Below are 22,095 nucleotides of genomic sequence, written 5' to 3'. Positions count from 1 at the left end.
TCCGTGGGAACCCCCCACTTTGAGAGGCTCAGGTACTGACCACCTTATAGAATAGGAAGAGGCAGATGAGAGGGCATGAGTCACAAGAGGTATTACTGTTATTGTGAGACTGGCTTGGAGCTTTCAGGGAAGGGGGGTAAGTAACCTGGATGGGATTCATGCTGAGTATTCGCCTTTGTTTTTACATTTCATTTGTTAATTACCATCCCAGAAACTTGTAAAAAAAAAAAAAAAAAAAAAAAAAACCAAAAAACAAAAAACTCAGCTGTGTCAGTTGTAAAACTTGTATAGCTATGCATAACCTTCAGAGTTAGGATATAGAACATTCCCATCTTCCCCCAGATCTCCCTCATGTTAGCCATTTATAGTGATCTCCTGATTCCCTCTTCCTACCCCTGACAACCATTCTCTAGCACTATAGTTTTGTCATTTCATCAGTGTCAGAGAGAACCATACAGGGTAGAGGTGACCCTTTGAGGCTGGCTTCTCTCACTCAGCATAATGCCTTGGAGGCTGATCTGTTACTGAGGGTATTAATAGTGTTCCTTTCTGCCGCTGCGTCATATTCTGTTACATAGCTACACCACAGTGGATCCTCCCACTGAAGGAGATGGGTTTTTACAGCTTTTGGATTTCACAAATAATGTTGCTCTGAAAATTTGTGTGCAGGCATTTGCCACACTGGTTGCATCCTATAAGAAAGATCTGATGCAATCAGTGAGAACCCAGGAGAGGGAAAGAAATGTCTTTTAGGACAGAAATTTCTCCCTGGGAGAGATGCTTGGGAAGATTGACGTGTCACCCGTCCTGGCAAGACGAGGTCTGAGAGAAAGCAGGAAGGGGGGGGCGGGTCATGAGAGTCATCTGGAAGTGAAGGCATCAGGAGATGTTTGCCTCACAGACTTCTCGGGGGGAGCTGCCACTTTTGTCAGGAGGAGGCAGTTTAGCCGTGAGGTGTCAGGGTAGAAATGGGAGGACAGGACCCAGGGAGTGGTGGGGGCATGGCACAATTAGCTGAGCATGTTAGAGAATCAGCTGAAAATAGGTGAATGTGTTTCTAGGATGGAGAGTCCTCTTCCCCTGCAACTGGAGAAAAGCACCTGTATTTGTTGGTGGCAAAGGCCATCTCCCCTGCAGCTACACATGGAAGGGGGTGTACGTGGGCTTGGCTCTAGCCCAAATTTTCATGGTGGAAATGACAGATGACCTCTTAATACCCTCGCTTTTGGACCTATTATTGAGCAACTCTCCCTGAGTCTGTTCAGTTCTTTGAACCTAATTGTTTAATTAATAGAACCCCCCCCCGCTCATCATGGTTGGGCTTGCTAAGGCAATGGGAATTAGGTCCTGGAATTTAACCCCCTGGAAATTTTGGTAAGAACTGCAGTTGACTCTCAGCAGGGAAAAGAGGAAAGAAAAAGCGAAGGGAAAGAAGAGGTGAGGAGGCCCCTCTGTGGCCCATCGTGGCCCCCACACAGTTGAGTAGGAAGTTTTAAATCCAACACTAAATGTCAACTCACCTAGGTTCCTCAAATGGAGAATTTGGCAGAGGCCCCAATCAGGGCACCTCCATTCACCAGCCCTGCCCTGGCTTTGGAATCCGGTTTCCTTTTCCTCATCTTTTAACAGGTTCAAGGATTTTCACTAAAACCAGAAGATGGATTGTTCTGATGATAAGATTCTTTGAAAGGCTGCATACTTGTTCGCTTTGGTCAGGAGCCAGGGACCACTCAGGGGACTGTTGTCTGCTAATGCAGAGATGCTGCTTTACCTGGCACCTGCAGGCTCTGGCATGTTCTTTTGTGCTTGGCCCCTTAGGGGTGAGCACCTGTTTATTACGGAGTCTGACTGGTTCACAGCCTCCTGTTCTGGGTCCTTGCTGGTGGCCCCTGAATAATTAAGTTATCCCATCCCTGTTATTTTTCACTCCTTTCTGATCTCAATAGCAGTAAGTTGTGTCCTCTTTGTTCAGCATTGAAAGGAAAAAGCCATTATTTGGGTTATGAATAGACATTCTTTCCAATTATTAATAGCCCCCAAATAGAAGCGTTGGAAAAGTTGGTGCTGTGAATGTTCTTAAGACAGTGTTGGTCTTTTCTCTTCTGAGTTCAGAATAGTTTTGAAATCTATATGTAGGGCTTTTGGAAGTACAAAGGCAATGAAATAGGGAGTAAAGACCTGTGTTTGGAATTCCAGGCCAGAATAATTTGTGCAAAAGCATGAGCGTGTGAGAGGCGAGGCTTCTGCCCCAGGTCTGCAGGAACTTCTCGTTCCCTCAGGCAAACCCCTTCGCTCCCCAGGCCTCATCTTCCCGACTCAGGAGATAAGGGCTTGCAGTAAATCACCTCGAGGGTCCCTCCGGTTCTGAGCAGAAGGCCTGTCTGAGAGATCAACCTTCTTTTAAGAGACACAGAATTCAAAGAGAAGTCAGCTTTTCTCACCCCTTGGGTTATCTTTTTGTCTCTTGGTTGCTGCTTTGAAATTTCTCACGTTTTCCTAAATTTCATAGACCCAGGGGAAGGCCTACCAAATTGAAAGAAAAAAGAATCATGACATTGTTATAACTTCAGCTGTTTGGTAGATTGATCCTAACAGGAGTTTCTAATCACTGAGCATGTTAGTTTTCTATTGCCATGTAACAAATTACCACAAATTTAGCAGCTTAAAACAACACAGTTTCCACGGGACAGGCTCCAGGCACTGCCTAGCTGGGTCCTCTGCTCAGAGGCTCACAAAGCAGTAGTCAAGGTGTCGACGAGGACTGGAATCTGGTCTGAGGCTTGGGATCCTCTTCCAAGCTTTTGTGTTTGTTGGCAGAGCTCATTTCCTTGCAGCTGGAGAACTCATGGTGGCTTGCTTCTTCTTTGGGTGCAGGATAATCTCTCTCCTAGTCTCTGAGCTCTGGAAATGCCTAAACCTGCTTTTAAATGGCCCACCTGGTTAGGTCTGGCCCACCAAGGATAATCTTCCCTGTGATTAACTCAAAATCAGCTGATTTGGGTCTTGAATATCTGTAAAATCCCTTCACCTTTCCCATGTAATGTAATTCAGTGATGGGAGTGTCCTGCTTAGACTCAAGGGGAAGGGATTATACAGAACCTCTATACCAGGGGTGGGCTCTTGGGGTGCATTCTGCTTACCACACTAAAGGAGTTTTTCTCCAATGATCTGGTCATCTGTCTTGGTTTGTCCCATATAGTTATAATCCTGGCCACCGGCTACCCTGCAAAAAAACGCTTTGAGATCCTTGAGACAGTTCCCTAAAACGTGTTCGTGTCCTGTTCTTTCTTTAGACTCTGTCGGGATTGCCAGACCAAGACAGCTTCTACGATGTGGTGGACTGCCTGGAAGAACTGGGCATTGCGGCCGTGTCCCAGCGGCACTTGAACAAGAAAGGGACCGACCTGGACTTGGTGGAGCAACTGAACATTTACGAGGTAACAGCAGGTACTTTCTTGATGGCATCGTGTCGCTTGTCAGAGGCTGAGGTGAACACATTCGAGACGGGTGGTTCTGAGTGTGGGGTAGCAGCGTCCACAACTCCTGGGAGTTTACAAAACGTGGGTGCTGGCCCCCCCCTCCCCAGACCTCCTGAATCAGAAACTCTGAGAGTGGGCACAGCAGTTTGCGTGCTGCAAGCTGCAAGCCTCCAGGCGCTCCTGGTGTTCACTCAAAGGCGAGAACCCGGGCGCCTGGGTGGCTCAGATGGTTAAGCGACTGCCTTCGGCTCAGGTCATGATCCCGGAGTCCTGGGATCGAGTCCCACGTCGGGCTCCTTGCTCAACGGGGAGCCTGCTTCTCCCTCTGCCTCTCTCTCTCTCTCTCATGAATAAGTAAATAAAATCTTTAAAAAAAAAAAAAAAAGGCGAGAACCCTTGCTGGAGGAGACACTTGGTCGCTTGCTTACTGTTCAAGATACCACACAGCTTCTCCCTTTCCTTTGCGGTCTCTTTTGCCTCGGTGTTTTATTTGCTGTTTAATGCCATTGTAAGGAAATAATTAAAATTTTAAAATATTAGCCTAGATTTTCCCGTGCATTTTTACTTTATGTAATGTCAGTTTAAAGGGCAAATATAAGAGCATTTAACTTCTACGCAGAATCCTATGCCATTTCCAGTTCCTAGCTCCTACAGGCCTGTGTATTTTGTCCCTGCCAGAACAGTGGAAACACCATACAAGATGGACTCTATTGTTACTTCACTTCTTGCTATATGTTCATTCTGTTAACACTCTACCTTCAATTGACTGATGAGTAAGGGAGGGCTGAAAGGAAAAGGAACTGTGGACTGCCTTATCTTTCCAGCTTTTCTATGTCATTTCAGCATAAGTGGTTGACTAGTACAGCAGGGTAACCCAGGTAAGAAAGGATATGCTAGGACCCTTGGGTTGCCATCTCTGTGCATTCAAAGCCAGTTTTGGTTTGCATGGAAGGCCTCTTGGGCTCCAGGGCTGTCCATGCCTCTGCTTAGTTACAAGGGAACACACTTACCTTGTACTCATTTTGATTCTTACCAAACTCCCGTCTACTGTGCATCCATCAGCCCTCTCTTCTAATGTGTGCAAGGCACATACGCATATTGCATCTACTTCCCCTACTCATGCACATGCTCCATTGTCCCATTGGACTGCACTTATAAAACATAAGTTTAGGGGCACCTGGGTGGCTCAGTCAGATAGGCGTCCTACTCTTGATTTTGGCTCAGGTTGTGATCTCAGGGTCATGAGATCAAGCCCCATGTTGGGCTCTGCACTCAGTATGGAGTTTACTTGTCCCTCTCTCTCTGCTCCTCCCCTCGCTCGCTCTCACTCTCTCTAAAAAAAAAAATAAATGAAAAAAACCCCCCAAAATTTAAAGATAAAATTAATAAGAATTTCAAGCTGGCCAAAGAGTATTAAAGCAAGCACAGAGCAGACTGTGAGCATGGAGCCCTGCACATCACACCCATGGCACATCCATGAAGGTGGCCTTGATTGGGTTACACATCATGGCTTTGTGGCCTTGTTCACTTGAGTTCAAACTGTTACCTGTGGGTTAGTTAGTTAGTTAGTTTTAAGTCAAATGCCCCCTTATTAAAGTTACTTATCTGATGTGACTCTTGTCTGGACTCTGAAGGTTAGAGCACATTTTATGAGTAGCAAATCACATTCTTTATTGCTGATCCTCACTGTCCCAGTTTCCTTCCACGGCCAGAAGGGGGCAGAATCTGGAGCTCTGATTCCACTTGGGTGTGTGACTAAATGGGAAAGCTTATTACTTTAGACACATGCTTACCCATCATAGTGGTGTGAACTAGGCTATCCTTGAGGACGTTGTCCAGAATGTACTCATCATCCCAAAAAGAAACCCCATACCTGTTAGCAGACACTTCCCATTTCTCCCTGCCCTGCCTACTACATACCCCCAAAACACTAATCTAATCTCGCTATGGATTTGCCTTTTCTAGACATTTCCTATAAGTGGGACCGTACAACATGTGACTTTTGTGACTATCTGTCACTTAACATGTTTTCAGGGTTCATCCATGTTTTAAGCATGTATCTCCTTTGTTCCTTTTTGTGCTAATGTTCCATTGATAACACAACATTTTGTTTATCTTTTCATCACTGGATGGGCTTTTGGGTTATTTCCATTTTTGGGGGCGGCTATGAATAGTGCAGCTATGAACATTTGTGTACAAGTTTCTGTGTGGACATATACTTTCAATTCTCTTGATTATATATCTAAGAGTAAAATTGCTGGTCATATGGTAACTTGATGTGTAGCTCTTTGAGGGACTGCCAGACTATTTTCCACAGAGGCTGTACCTTTTTATTTTCCTACCAGCAGTGTAATGAGGGTTCCAGTTTCTCTTTATCTTCCTCAGCGTTTATTATTGTCCTTGTTTAAAAATTATAGCCATCCCAGTGGGTGTGAGGTGGTACACGTTTTGGTCATGATTTGCATTTCCCCAGTGACTAATGATGTTGAGCCTCTTTCCATGTGCCTATTGGCAATTTTTCTTTTCTTTTTTTTTTTTTTTTTGTGGAGAAATGTCTGTTCAGATCCTTTGCCCATTTTTAAATTGGGTTTTGTTACTCTTGAGTTGTAAGAATTCTTTATATATTCTGGATACTAGATCCTTATCAAATATAAATTTTAAAAAATTTTCCCAGTATTGTTCCACTTCTGACCTAACTGATCAGTCTTATTCACAGTGATATATATTTTTAATCTTTCCTTTTTCTGCTTATAAAAATGATATGTACTTATTGAGGAATATATAAGTGTAAGAGGAAAAAAAATCACCCATGATTTATTACTAACCACGGTTAACATTGTGGTCCATTTTTCTAGCCTTTTTTGTATATATAGGTGTATGTTCTTAACTATGGAGATAATTGTCTATATACAGTGTTGTGTACTGAATCTTTATTGGTAAATATGTTGGAGCCATTTTTTTATCATTAAATCTTCAAGAACTTAATTTTATTAGGAACACAATATTCTGTTTGCATGTACCATAATACATATAGCCAAACTCCTTTTTTTTCAGATTTGGATTATTTCCAAACTTTTTGCAATTAGAAATGCTGTTATGATGGACAGCTTTATTCGTAGATTTTTTGTGCATGGCTAGAGTCCTTGGATATTTTCCAGTTAAGAGGCTCCATTGTGATTTTACTGGGTAGAAGTGGAGATACTGATGTGTAATTCACTATTTGCTATAAGTCATTGTTATAAAAAGTGACAGTTGAGGGACAGAACAGAATTATCTTTCTATGGAGGGATCAGAAGAAACTGAACCAGAGATACTTATTATCAGAGCTTAAAGCTTCCCATAGCCCCACCCAGCAGGCCAACTCTTGGTGTCCCTGCTCTGGGCATCTTCTCCAGCTGAGCCTCAGTTTCCCCAGTTATCTGCTCTGCATTTTGTGTTTCATTATCACTGGCAAGTGACATTGGGAAGTCAATGGATGGTGGAGGAGTATATTCTTACGGCTCCTAAATGAGAGGTTAATGTAAGAATACTAGATGGAGAAGGAAGGAGCTAAAGACAGTTCACTTACATGAAGGTGGAAGGTGGATTTTTTCCCAGTACAGATACCTTTTTACCTTAGCCCCTTCCCCGCCGATCAGAACTCCCATCTCTGAGACTCTCTGCTCAACCAGCGGGTTACATGAATACAAGTTTGGATTCTATGTAGTCAATGTATATTAGAAGACTGCATAATGCAGGTGAATTTCCCATTAGTGAGCCAACTGGGAGAGAAGTTTGAGAAGTGGCCTGGATACCTACCCCAGGAAACTTCCTGTTTCAGGCTGTACCTTCCCTTCAGCCTGCCTGACTCTCAAGCTACCTCCCCATCTCTCTCTTCCCCTTTACGTCGGCCTTTTCAAAAGTTGTTCTGTATTCACCATCTTCCTTTTATCCAACTGCATTTGCTTCATACCTTTAGTATCAAGGTCACATCATTCACAAATACAGCATCTGTGTGTTACTTGAAGAATAATAAAACAAATTCTTTACCTGTTGTGATGGTTAATTTTAGGTGTCAACTTGACTGGGCCACAAGGTGCTCAGATAATTGGTCAAAAATTATTCTAAGTGTGTCTGTGAGGGGGTTTCTGGATGAGATGAAGATTTGAGTTGGGAGACTAAGTAAGGAAGATTGCCCTTGCAGTGTGGGCAGGCCTTATCCAGTCTGTTGAAGGCCTGAGTAGAACAAATTCTCTCTGCCTGATGGTAATGAGCTGGGACAGAGGTTGCCCACTACCTTTGAACTCCACCTGAGCCTAACCCCATTGGTTCTCAGGCCTTTGGACTGCAGATCTTGGGTCTTGTTAGCCTTCACAATCATTAGAGACAATTCTTTATAGTAAATCTCCATGCATATCCTATTTATTCAGTTTCTCTGGAGAATCCTGACTGATACCCTCATGAATTTAAGAATTAGGACATTACCAGGAACTCAGAAGTGTCCTTCGTAGCCCTCCCTGGTGTCATCCCACTAACCCCCAGCACTGTTCCTTTCTTTATACTTTTACCTGAAAATCACTTACTCTGTGAGCTAACACAAAGGATCAGATTATCAAATCAGTTGACAAATCAGACGTCTTGTTATCTAGCTGTGCTAATCTAGTTATGCTAATAATTTCAAGAATACAGACTATAGAGGTGCAGAGGGAACAGGGAAGGGTCTGTCTTAGGTCTTGTCTTCATGCATCAGACGTGTGCTCTCTGACCCAGAAGAGGCGAGGTCTCCAAGTGGGGATCACAGGTCCCCTTGCCCAGTGAGTAGTATTCCATTATGAGACATCTCTACTACATAGCTCAGAGAGTCGTGGCTCACGAGCCCATAAATCTACATTTATTTACTACAGGTAATCCTCAGCCAGGCGATCCCTAGCCAGTCCTATCCTGGTAAGGGCATTCCAGAAACAAGAGCTCTCATTTTAGCAAATATCATTAGGCTATTTCTTAGGTGGTCTGGTTATTGGCATCCTTAACAAAAGATAAGAAAGAGTCACTTGCCTTTTTTCTTTCTCCAGAGGCATTGCTCTGTAAAAGGAGTGAAGAGGTCAAAGCCCAGCTATTTTAACTCCTTCCTCCTAGTCTGTATCCCTAAACAACATACTGTTTAATTATGTCTGCTCTCAAACTTTTTATAAAAGGGATATATATCATTTGTACCCTTTTATAGTTTTCTCATTTGCTTATTTTTTTTTAAACCTACCCATGTTGGGGCACCTGGGTGGCTCAGTTGGTTAAGTGTCGGACTCTTAATCTCAGCTCAGGTCATGATCTCAGGGTCATGAGCCCAAGCCCTGTGCTGGGCTCCATGCTGGGCATGGAGCCTACTTAAAAAAAACAAAAAACCTACCCACGTTATTGTGTGGCATTCTCATTTATTCATTTTCACTGCTGGTGAATGTATGACTATTTACCCGCTGTTCTGGTAATGGATGTTGGTTGGTTTGTGGTATTGTTGCCATGACAAACAGTGTTGCCATGTTCTTGTACTTTTCTTTTTGTGTGTGTATGCCATACTTTTTATGTTTAAGTATCAGTTTTATTCTTGCTTTATAAAATTATTTAGAAATTTGTCTCCTCTCTGATGATTTGATAGAATTCCCCTAGGGAATTGTGTGGGCCTGTGTGAGGAGGAGAAGGAGTGAGAGAGAGAGAGTGTGTGTGTGTGTGCATGCACGCGCATGCAGAGGGCAGGAGGAAATCTTTGGTAACTCTTTTCTGGGATCAATTTCGGTAAATTATATTTTACTAGGAAATCATTAATTTCTTTTGGATTTTAAATGGATTAGTAAAGAGATGTATAAATAATCTCCTATGAATGTTTTTGATTTCCTCTGTTTCAGTAGATATTTTCCCTTTAATAGTTCATAATTTTTGTTTGTAATTCTAGATAAACAAGTAGTTTGTCTATTTTGTTGGGGTTTTTTAAGTAATAATTTTGACTTAGGTATGATTTGCACTGCTTTTCTGTTTGTAACTCAATACTTTTTATTTTTAAAGATTTATTTATTTTGAAAGAGCGAGAGAGAGAGAATGCAGGGAGGAGAGGCAGAGGGAGAAAGAGAATCTCAAGCAGACTCCCCACTGAATGTGGCCTGGAGCCTGACACAGGCCTCAATCTCACAACCCTGAGATCACAATCCGAGCCAAAACCAAGAGTCAGACGCTCAACCTACTGAGCTACCTAGGTGCCCCTCAATACTTGTTTTTAAAATTGAGGTATAGTTGACATACAATATCCTATTAGGTGTACATCATAATGATTCAATAGTTTTATACATTATGAAATGATTCCAGGATAAGTCTAACTATCTGTCACTGTACAAAGTTATTACAGTATTATTGGCCATATTCCCTATGCTGTACATTACATCTCCATGACTTATTTATTTTATAACTGGAAGCTTGTACCTCTTAATCCCATCCCCTTCATCTGTTTCCCCTGCCCTCTGAGCCCATCCCTACTCTGGTAACAGCTTGTTTCTTGTATCGATGTGTCTGTTTTGTTGGTTTGTTTTGTTTTTCACGTTCGACATATAAGTGAAATAATATGGTATTTGTCTTTCTCTATTGGACTTATTTCATTTAGCATTATAACCTCTTGGTCCATCCATGTTGTTGCAAATGGCAAGATTTCATTCTGTTTTATGGTTGAGTAATATTCCATTGTGTATATATACCACATCTTTATCCATTCATCTGTCAGTGGACACTCAGGTTGCTTCCATATTTTGGCTATTATAAATAAAACTGCAGTAAACATAGGGGTGCACATACCTCTTTTGAATTGGTGTTTTCATTTTCTTTGGAGAAATACCCAGAAGTGGGATTGCTGGGTCATATGGTAGTTTTATTTTTAAATTTTTGAGGAATCTCTGTACTGTTTTCCAGAGTGCACCAATTTCCATTCCCACCAACAGTGCACAAGGGTTCCCATTTTCCCACATCCCCACCAACACATGTTATTTCTTGTCTTTTTGATAACAGCTGATCCTGACCAGTGTAAGGTGATATCTCACTGTGGTTTTGATATGTTTCCCTGATGATTCGTGATGTTGAGCATTTTTCATGTGTCTGCTGGCCATCTGTATGTTTTCTTTGGAAAAATGTCTAAGTCCTCTCCTCATTTTTTAATTGGGTTGTTCGGGAAGTTTTGAAGGTTCTTTATATAGTTTGGATATTAACCCCTTATTGGATGTATGATTTGCAAATATCTTCTCCCATTGAGTAGGTTGCCTTTTTTTTTTTTTTTTTTTTTTTTGCTTTGTTGGTGGTTTCCTTCACTGTACAAAAAGCTTTTTAGTTTGATGTAATCCCATTTGTTTATGTTTGCTTTTGTTAACCTTGCCTGAGGAGACTGGTCCAAAAAGATACTGCTGAGGTTGATGTCAAAGAACTTATTTTGCCTGTTTTCTTCTAAGAATTTTGTGGTTTCGGGCCTTATATTCAAGTTTTTACTCCATTTTGAATTTATTTTTGTGTATGGTAGTAGAAGGTGGTCCAGTTTCATTTTTTTTTTTTTTTTGCATGTAGCTCTCCAGTTTTCCCATCACCATTTATTGAGGAGCCTGTCTTTTCTCCATTGTATATTCTTGCCTCCTTTGTCAGAGATTTATTGGTCACATAGGCTTGGGTTTATTTCCATTGTATTCTATTGATCTATGTATCTGTGTTTGTGCCATATCACACTGTTTTGATGACTGTAGCTTTGTAGTATAGTTTGAAATCAGGGAGCATGATAGCTCCAGCTTTGCTTTTCTTTCTCAGGATTGCTTTGGTTATCTGGGGTCTTTTGTGGTTCCATACAAATTTTAGGATTCTTCGTTCAACTTTGGTGAAAATGCCATTGGTTTTTTGATGGAGATTGCACTGAATTTGTAGATTACTTTGGGTAGTAGGGACATTTGAACAGTATTCTTCCAGTCCCGTAGCATGGTATATCTTTCCATTTATTTGTGTCATCTTCAATTTCTTTCATCAGTGTTTTATAGTTTTTATAACATAGGTTTTCACCTCAATGGTTAGATTTTTTTTTATTTTTTTATTTTTATTTTTTTTATTCTTATGTTAATCCCCATACATTACATCATTAGTTTTAGATGAAGTGTTCCATGATTCATTGTTTGTGCATAACACCCAGTGCTCCATGCAGAATGTGCCCTCCTCAATACCCACCACCAGGCTAACCCATCCTCCCACCCCCCTCCCCTCTAGAACCCTGTTTGTTTTTCAGAGTCCATCGTCTCTCATGGTTCGTCTACCCCTCCGATTTCCCCCGCTTCATTCTTCCCCTCCCGCTACCTTCTTCTTCTTCTTTTTTTTCCTTAACATATATTGCATTATTTGTTTCAGAGGTACAGATCTGAGATTCAACAGTCTTGCACAATTCACAGCGCTTACCAGAGCACATACCCTCCCCAGTGTCTATCACCCAGTCACCCCATCCCTCCCACCCCACCCCCCACTCCAGCAACCCTCAGTTTGTTTCCTGCAATTAAGAATTCCTCATATCAGTGAGATCATATGATACATGTCTTTCTCTGTTTGACTTATTTCACTCAACATAATACCCTCCAGTTCCATCCACATCATTGCAAATGGCAAGATCTCATTCCTTTTGATGGCTGCATAATATTCCATTGTATATATATACCACATCTTCTTTATCCATTCATCTGTCGATGGACATCTTGGCTCTTTCCACAGTTTGGCTATTGTGGACATTGCTGCTATAAACATCGGGGTGCACGTACCCTTTCGGATCCCTACTTTTGTATCTTTGGGGTAAATACCCAGTAGTGCAATTGCTGGATCATATGGTAGCTCTATTTTCAACTTTTTGAGGAACCTCCATACAGTTTTCCAGAGTGGCTGCACCAGCTTGCATTCCCACCAACAGTGTAGGAGGGTTCCCCTCTCTCTGCATCCCCGCCAACATCTGTCGTTTCCTGACTTGTTAATTTTAGCCATTCTGACTGGTGTGAGGTGGTATCTCATTGAGGTTTTGATTTGGATTTCCCTCATGCCGAGCGATATTGAGCACTTTTTCATGTGTCTGTTGGCCATTTGGATGTCTTCTTTGGAAAAATGTCTGTTCATGTCTTCTGCCCATTTCTTAATTGGATTCTTTGTTCTTTGGGTGTTGAGTTTGATGAGTTCTTTATAGATTTTGGATACTAGCCCTTTATCGGATATGTCATTTGCAAATATCTTCTCCCATTCTTTCGGTTGTCTTTGGTTTTGTTGACTGTTTCCTTTGGTTGCAAAAGCTTTTTATCTTGATGAATTCCCAGTAGTTCATTTTTGCCCTTGCTTCCCTTGCCTTTGGCGATGTTTCTAGGAAGAAGTTGCTTCGGCTGAGGTCAAAGAGGTTGCTGCCTGTGTTCTCCTTTAGGATTTGGATGGACTCCTGTCTCACACCTCAATGGTTAGATTTAATCCTAGGTATTTTTTTGGATGCAATTGTAAATGGGGTTGTTACCTAATTTTTCTTTCTGATAGCTCATTATTAGTAGATAGAAACATAACCAATTTCTGTTTGCTAATTTTATATGCTGTAACTTTACTGAATTCACTTATTAGTTCTAATCTTTTTTTTTTTTTTTTTGGTGGAGTCTTGAGGACTTTATATGGTATCATGTCATCTACAAACAGTGATACTTTTACTTCTTCTTTTCCAGTATGGATGCCTTTTATTTCTTTTACTTGCCTAATTGCTGTGGCTAGGACTCCAAATACTATATTGATTAAAAGTGATGAGAGTTGGCATCCTTGTCTATTTCTGACCTTAGAGGAAAAGTTTTCAGTTTTCACCATTGAGTGTGATGTTAGCTTTGGGTTTGTCATATATGGCCTTTATTATATTGAGGTATTTCCTTCTATACCCACCTTTTTGAGAGTTTTCACCATAAATGGATATTGAATTTTGTCACATGCTTTTTCTCTACCTGTTGAGATGATATGATTTTTATCCTTTGTTAATGTGATGTATGATGTTGAGTGATTTGTGGATGTTAAACCATCCTTGCATTGCTGGAATAAATCCCCCTTGATAATGGTGTATGATTTTTTTAATGTACTGTTGAATTTGCTTTGCTAATATTTTGTTGAGGATTTTTTCAGCAATGTTCACTGGGGATATTAGCCTGTAATGTGTGTGTGTGTGTGTGTCTGTGTGTGTGTGTGTGTGTATGTTGTCGTCTTTATCTGGTTTGGGCATCAGGGTAATGCTAGCCTCAAAATGGGTTTGGAGGTGTTCCTTCCTCTTCAGTTTTTCATCTTTATAATTTTCTTCTTTAACTTCCTTTCAGTTTACTTTGTCATTCTTTTTCTAGTCTTTTGAGTTGGTTATTTTATTCATTTCTTTACTTTTTTAACCATCCTCATCATGTTCCTAGACTATAACCCACTTGGTGATGATGTATTCTTTCTTAAAATATGTTGTTGAAATTCTGTTTATTACTAACTTATTTAGGATTTGTACAAAAGTATTCTTAAGTGTAAGATTGGCTTCCCCCTCATCCTCCACCTCTTCTCTTCCTCTCCTTTTTGTATGCCATCTTTATCAGCTTGGGCATCACTGTTCTGTTAGCATTTTGAAAGAATGATGCTAGTGTTCATGAGATGACTCTTGTGTGTTGCTTCTGTGTTTCTGGTGGCGAAGTGTACGAATGGCTCCAGGATATCTCTCTGATCATTCCCCCTCAGGGTCCTTCCCTGGATCCTTTTCTGACCTCCCTTTCAGTGTTGGGGTTTCCTTACCAGACCTCCTCTCTCAGTCTTTGTGGCCTGTTCAGCAGCTTTTGAGGCTGGTGGCTGATATTTGACCTTGAGCTTTTGCCAAGGCCCATGGCTGCCTGCTTCTCTGCCTGCTTCTCTTCTTGTGTTACGTTCATTCATGGGGGCCTGTTATATATCATATACTTTGCTGGGGCTAAAAATACATAGAGAAGTTCTGTCTCTGTCCAAGGAACTTTAAAACTGTAGTCTAAGACAAGCAAGTAGCTGATTCCTCCAGCAACTAAATGTAATAGTACAGAGGGACAAAAATGGTGCCTGGGACACTCTATGTTGGGCAGAGCTATTTGGAAGCTGCAGATGACATGTAACCAGCCCTAACTGAACTTTATTTTTCTCCCATGAAGAAAATAAAAATACTTTATCATCTGTTCATTTCTCCATTTCTATAAGCAGTAGAGTCTCCCATGTTACAAACCTGGAGCTATCCTAGACTCTTTTTTTTCCCCCCTCTGGCCGCCCCTCCCCCACATTTAGAAATCTGATAGCTGACAACCTAGCTCTGGTCCTGTTGTTTCTTACCTGGATTATTGTAGTATCTTCTCATTAATTTGTTCCTCTGTGAATTTGTTTATTTAGCACAGCTTTATTGAGCACCTACTATGTTCCAGGCACTATTCCAGACCCCAGGACATAGCAGTGAGCTAGACAGACAAGGTCATTGCCTTCAGGGAGTCCACACTCTAATGGGGTGCAGACAGTGACCAAGTACATGAATAAGCTGAGAATCTGAAGCTCCAAACAGGTTTATGAGGAGAGACAGGATGGAGTAGGGGTGAGAAAGTGAGGGCAGGGGCAGGGAAGACCCTTCTGAGAAGATGGCCTAAAGAAAGACAGTGATAGATGGTGAAGCAGTGGAGGAGCTCTGGCTTGACAGGTGTGAAGGGTCAAAAAGAGGTTCGTATGACTGGAGGGTCTAGGAGATCAGCATGATGTGAGCCTGGAGAGGCTGGCGTCCTGCAGGGGCTACACCCCATGGAGGCCTCTCTCTTTTCTCGCCCTGCCTAACTCCCAGCAACTGAAAAAAAAGAACCCTCCTGAAAGTCCAATCTGACTATGCCATTCCTCCATTTAAGAGAACAAACTCGAGTAAGCAAATGAGTAAATGAATACATGAAAAACCTTTTCTGTGGCCAGCAGGATGAAGCCCAAACACCTTGAGTTGATACAGGGACCTACACGGTTTGTGCCCTTTATGCTCCTGTGGCCTTGTCTCTGGCCACTCCTACGACATCTCTGAAGTTCTCTCCTGTCTCTGCAACATGAAAGGCAGGTCTTTTTGGAGGTGGGCAGGGGGTTTTCCTTTACTCTCTCTTCTTTGCCTAGAGTTCTTATTCCTATTCTCACAGTTGGCAAATTCCTACTCTTGTAGGAGTCACCATAGATGTCCCCCCGTCCACAAAGCCTTCCTGGCAAGATAAAAGGAGTTCCTGCTGCTTGTGCCCTGCTCTTTGCTCACAACTTATGAAAGAGAACTCGCTATGACCATACCTTGGACTGAGCAGTCCTCAGGACGTACTTGTCTGTCTGGCTTCCTTTGAGTTGCTACTCTGAGTCATGTCTCATTTCTCTCTTTGGCCCCAGGGCCCAGCAGTGTGCCTGTCAAGAGTAGACATTTAGTAAGTGCTTGAATGAAGGTCTCTTTTAAATATCACTTGTTTTATGGCTGTATTTGCCAGATGCCAGGTTGAAGGAAGGGCATGATTTAATCAGAATACAGCTATTTTAAAGGAAAGATGCCTTGAGTATTATCTTAAGGTGACAACTTGATGCTTGAGATACTGGGCAGAGTCAGGGTTTTTATTCCTTTCTGAAAGTGAATGTTTTGAAAAATATTTACTGCCACAAGACAACTAAGTTCAGTATATGCAGGGGCAGCAAGGAGACCTGTAAGCAGAGCCAGGCTTTTCTTCACAAAAGACTATGAATGTTTTCAAATAATTGCAGAGAACTTGGTTGGGCTTCTAGAATTCTTCCTAAAAGTAGAGGATGTCTGGTGACCACATGTCCTGGACTTTTTGGGGACAGGCCCAACTCGATGTAATTTAATTCCATTTCAGAGAAGTGATTTAATTCCTGTTTAATTAAATTCATTTTAATTTTTATAGCTTTATTTGAGTTTTCAAATACATAAATTCACAAATCAAAATACGAAATCTTTTGTCAGATTATGTGTTCTAATTTTTTATTCTAAAAATGTGGTCCTGGTAATGGAAAAGCATATTAAGGCTGAAGACTTTGGGGGTGAGAGTGTGATAATGTGATTTATTTTAAGAAATATATATTTGATCATTATCCTTATTTCTGGCTCACAGCTCCCCAAACCCTTGAAATTTCCTAAGTGTTGAGAGTGATAAAGGTATATTTTGTTATGTTAGTGAGGTGACTTTTGGAAAGCACTAAGGATGGGGACTGATTGCCAAAGGAGGACCAACTATGTGATTAAGTAGTTGGAATTTTCAGTCCCAATCCCTGACCTCCTGGGACTGGAGGGACTGGAGGTTGGATCAGCCGGTGGCCAATGACTTAGTCAATCATGACTGCATCATAAAAACCCAAGATGACAGCTCTTTGGTCCTTTTTGGAGAGCTTCCACTCTTGGGGAAGCAGAATGCTCCCACATTCCACCAAGTTCCATGAAGACAGAAGCTCCTTTGTTTGGGAACTTGCCCTATGTATCTCTTAATCTGGCTGTTGATTTATATTTTTTATCCTATCATTTAATAACCTGGTCAATGTAAGTAAGTGTTTCCCTGAGTTCTGTGAACCACTGCAGCCATTTCATTGAACCTAAGGAGGAGGTGGTTGGGACCTCCAGTCTGGTTGGTCAGAAGCACAGGTAACAGCCTGGAGCTTGTGACTGGCATCTGAATTGGGGTGGGAGGCAGTGGGGGGCAGTCTTGTAAAACTGAACTCATAACTTAGAGTATTTTATGCTAGCTCTGGGGAGATAGTGTCAGAACTGAGTTGAACTGAGTTTAATTCTTAGATACCCTGCTGATGTCCAAGAATTGCTTGACCCCCCAGTGTTGGAATTGTGTCCAGAGACCCTAAAAAAGAGAGGTAGCTATTAATGTTAAGAATAATTAACTAATAGGTCCAGTCTCTTAAAGTCCTTTCATGTCATAGGTGATTTTTAACATGGGTATCAGTTACTCTTGCTGCATAGTAAGTAAGCCAAAAACAGTGGCCTAGCACAGCAATTTTGCTCATGATTCTGTGGATCGGACATTTAGGCCTGGTTTAGCTGAGAGTTTCATGCAGCTGCAGTTATCTGGTGGCTTGACTGGGGCTGCATGGTCTAAGATGGCCTCATTCACTTGGTTCGGCATTGGGTTCTGGCTCTTGGCTGGGCTCTCTGTCTTCAGCAGGCTAGCCTGCACTTCTTCACACGGTGGTAGCATTTCCAGAAGGGCCAATCCCAATGTACAGACACTTTTCAAGCCTTGTTTGCAGCATGTTTGCTGATGTCCCATTGACCAAAGCAAGTCCCTTAGAAAATGGGCTCAGTGTAGGAGGGGGCTACGCAAGAGTGAGGAAATAGGGAGGCATGGTGGTCTGGGAGCCTAGCACTGTGACCATCTCCCACAAGCTGCCATTGGTACAGTTGCTTCTTGAAATGGTTCTAGCACAGGCATCGACTTCACCTAAAAGCTGAACCAAGGTGTATAGATGTGGATGTATATGTATAGGATTAAAAAGAAGGTATGAGATAACAATATGGAAAAAGATGGTATCTATAATGCAAAGATGGCTGCCTATCACAACGTGAGTAGTAATATAATGATATAAACTTGAAGAAATGTAGCTTTTGACTTCCATCAAAAATGTTCACATTGTTGGATATTTGATGATACTAAGAAACTAAGTGGAACAGTGGTATGGTGGTTATGGTTTTTAAAAATCCTTATCTTCTGGGGATATATACTAAAATATTTACAGCTGTAATGATATGATCTGGGATTTACTTCACTGTCTGGGGTTGGGGGCGGGGAGTGGAGTATAAATAACACAAGACTGGATGGGGTTGATACTTGTTGGACTATCAGGGATAATAAACACATTGCAGTCTGCATACTCTCTTTCATACCTTATGTATGTTTGAAAATTTCCCTAATAAAAGCTTGAAAAGAGTGTCCAGATCCTTCACTGGCCTCAACGATGGATGGAAGCTGTCAATAAGCACCCTAAACTGCTTCTAACCGCTTTCCTAGTAAGGTGGGGTTGAGTATGCAAGCATTCAGTGCTGGATTTGGAAACCGCTTGCTCCGCATCTGGGTTTTAGTGTATAAACAGTGTTCTACATTTAATTAAAATAATTAGAAGATATTTGCTGAGAGACCCCGCAAGTGAAACACTTCCTCATTAGGGAGATTGTAGAGATTCTCTGGGACATTACTGATCTCATCTTGGGTTTGGTGGAGGACGCTCGTTGTGCGTGTAGTGAATTAGATCTGACACCGGAGATTCGGAGTAAGAGGCGTGGTAAGGGCTCTTCTCTCCAGGTCTTTGCTAGCTCTGCATGTTCTTGACTAATATGTTGTGCCCCCCACCCCGAATCTGAAGAATTGGGCACTGCCACCATAGCCTTGCGTGGGAAAGTAAAGCCTCTCTTCCTGTCTTCAGTGGATACTGGTGATTCTACGATTCTTCTTGTAAAAACAAAATCATGAGTGAACACCAGGCCCAAATTTCATGTTATGCAGTTGCTCGTTGTGAGGCCCGAGGCTGCCATTGACTCGACTGGGATTCTGTGCTCCGTAACTACCCTTCCCTGCACCCCTGTTTTTTTTAAGAGATAGATGTTTTGCCGAGGCTCTGAACTTTAGAAAGCCCCCATTAAAATTTGTTTTATGGGGTTGCTTTGATAATTTTTCCAGATTTTTCTTTTCACTTAAACTTTGTGATTGTCTCCATCTTCTCTGACAAAAGGCAGTTAAAGTGGGTTTTGCTTTGTGCACACAGGGCCAAAGCTCCTCTCTGAAAGGGGCTGTGAGAGGCAAGCTATTTGATCCTTGGATCTCTGAGGTTAGACCAGGAATTAGAAATATCTGGACTCTACTTTATCCCCTAATCTTATCATTCCAAATGTGTGCTTAATAAGAAGCAGAATCAATACTTCGGGTCAGAATAAGTTCAAATGGTCTAGAATTTTTATATCTACAAATGAAGAAAAAAACAACTGGCTAGAAATATTTCAAAAATACCGTCCTTCATTAGATGTACAGTCATTCTCCAACTTTCCCACAGAATGCCATTTAAATTGTTAACGTTGAGATGATAACTGTGATTAACCAAAAGCATCATTTCTTTCTTCGTTCCTGCAGTGATATTGGAGGGGAGGCCACTAGGAAACTGACTTTCCAGTGATATTTTATTTTTATTTTTTTTTCCAATTACCTTTTATAACAGCACTTTTTCTGAACTCTTATCAGTTGTTACCCCAAACCTCCCAAAATTATGTCGGACTAGTAAATTCTGGGAGAACAAACAGTCAAAATATTATTAAATTGTCCCCCTATATCTGAGGGTGTGTTATAAAATGTATCTGGCACAAAGAGTTTTCACTAAATTGATCTTACCCAAAAGCTGGAGCTGGAGGAAACTGGAGTCGGGTTGGATAAAGGGAAGTGTACACCCCCGTGAAACAGGCCACCTGTCCCAGGTGTTCATCCCTGTGAACCGGGATGAGAGTGGCCAACCTGGCCTTGACCCAGTCAAGCTCACCTAGTTAGATGAGCACAGGTGCCAAAACTTGGGACACAGGGGACCACTGATTCTGTACTCACTTGGTTTTCTATAGACAGGTGATATGAAAACCACATTGCATGGTTAGCCAGTCTGGGTGTCCCTTCTCTCACCCATCAGGACTGAGTTGTGAAATGTGACCAAGGGTACCTGCAGGGCTGGAGAATCGGCACCTCTGGAGATGCAGGACTGTGGAACTCCTCGGTTGCCGAGTCAGAGAGACTGCTGGACTTGGCTGGGACGGGCTGAGGCTTGCCACTTCCATGCGATGGGGGAGTCTGTGGGCATCCTGGGCCCCTTCACCTGATGGCCTTGCTTGGGGAAGGATAGTCCTATTTACTGAGTACCAGCCACATAAATCATCTTTATAGAAGCTATTCTTACCGCAATCCCACAAATGCAATCCTATTATCCTCCTGGGGCGAGCTAGAGAAAAGGCAAGTAATTAGCTGCAGGTCACACCTGGTTGGTGAGCGGCACAGCCAGCATGCATGCAGGGTCTGGTCATTGACAGCGTGTGCTTTTCTGACTGTCTCGTTTTAGCGAGGGCAGGCACAGAAATCACTTACGGAAGCTGGCGACACAGGTGAGCGCCCCCCCCGCCGCCCCCGGCCGAGAAGAGCGGGCACGGGTAAGGAGGGAGCCATCCAAAAGCCCAGGCAGATGGTGTCACAACCTAAAATGAGGCAGCCACAGAGCAGGATCCAGGACGGAGCGAGATTAAGGGATGGCAGAGCTGGGCCTCGGGAGAGGGTGCCAACGAGGAGCAGGACTAAAATACCCTCGAGAAGAGGGCAGTGGTATGGGGATGTGGTGCCAGCTGGCTCAGGTTTCCACGTGAAATCCAAAGTGGCAAAGTGTGAAGCAATTATTCTCCTGCACAAATATGCATTACTTTTAAGAGGAGATTTAAAAAAAAAAAAAAAAAGGAATGTAGAGGTGAAGCCTATCCCTGGTATATGTTTTTGTGACTGGCATATGCAGGCTCTCTAGTGTCACCTCAGGCTCCACCCCCACCCCGGGGACCGGGCGGGGGGAGGGGGGTAGCCCCAGAGCCGCAGTGCCAAGCGGAGGCACTGACGTCAGGCTGTCCTTGCTGCTGCACTGGGCCGAGCCGTGATCTGTGGGTGAGGCCAGCTCCGCTCACCTGCTTCTTGTGGCTCTTGCCTCTGACCAGGATCCTTGCTGTGCTCTGTTGGGAAGCAAGCTCAGGAATGATCAGGCACTTGAGGGCTCCCTGCGGCTGGGCTTCAGGACAGACCTCGCTTCCTGGACCAGAGCAGAGCAAAGGGTGGGCCAGGCGAGACACAGCCCCGGAAGGGACAGTGCTGGGCTCCAGGGTAAAGAGCCTGTCTAATTGCAGAGTACTTCTCAGACCTCCTCAGGATATCTGTTGGCCTTTTCCTACCCATTTGACTGGGAAAATAGTGGCAAGCATCTTTAAGTTTGCAGACTGCACTCTGGCACGCCTGTGGTTGTGAAGATCTTGCAGAGAAGCTGAGTTAGCAGGATGGAAAGAATGGGAAGTCTCATTAGAGCGAGCGTGAAATGCAGATCACACCTGAGGTCTCTGAGAGCGTGTCAAGTGTGACCTTGCCCTGGGCGCTCTCTGCTTTTCCAGGTGGCGCTGCGGCTGGAGGATGGCGATGAGACGGCAGAGCCGCCCCCCAGCGGGCGCCGGGACCGGCGGAGGGCCAGCGTGTGTTCCGGCGGCGGCGGCGGCGCGGGCGAGCAGCGGGGCCTGGACCGCAGGCGCAGCCGCAGGCACTCGGTGCAGAGCACCTGCAGCCCCCTGTCGGACCCCACCAGTCCCTGCTCCCAGTCGGCTCCCGGCTTCAAGCCCAGCCAAGTCGGAGAGCACTCTGAAAAGTAAGCTTTACCCCAGCCCTTGCGAGGGGCGCTGGGACCCTGGAGAGGTGGGAGGGGTCACAACCCCGCAGGTACCCACCAGAGTCCATCCCTTCCCTGCTGGCCACACAGCCTCCCCTGACTTGCTCTCCATCTCTTTTCTACCCTTAAAACACCGCCCCAGAGGCCC

The 22,095-nt window shown here is 43.2% G+C and overlaps 1 protein-coding gene across 8 annotated transcripts in view; it reads left to right on the top strand.

Annotated features, from left to right (window-relative positions):
* Window positions 1–22,095, top strand: part of FHOD3 (formin homology 2 domain containing 3) — a 455,751-nt gene that overhangs the window by 290,373 nt on the left and 143,283 nt on the right. For all 8 annotated transcript variants that reach the window (XM_034996005.1, XM_034996004.1, XM_034996003.1 and 5 more), the window contains exons 9-10: window positions 3,294–3,437; window positions 21,679–21,926. In XM_034996005.1, the coding sequence (XP_034851896.1) occupies window positions 3,294–3,437; window positions 21,679–21,926 (392 nt within the window). The remainder of the gene's footprint in view (window positions 1–3,293; window positions 3,438–21,678; window positions 21,927–22,095) is intronic.

Source organism: Mirounga leonina, unplaced genomic scaffold (genome assembly GCF_011800145.1).
Source record: "Mirounga leonina isolate KUSES-001 unplaced genomic scaffold, KU_Mleo_1.0 Mir_93, whole genome shotgun sequence".
Classification (NCBI taxonomy): Eukaryota; Metazoa; Chordata; class Mammalia; order Carnivora; family Phocidae; genus Mirounga; species Mirounga leonina.
Note: the sequence above shows the minus strand (reverse complement) of the source record. Positions and strands in the feature narration are given on the sequence as shown.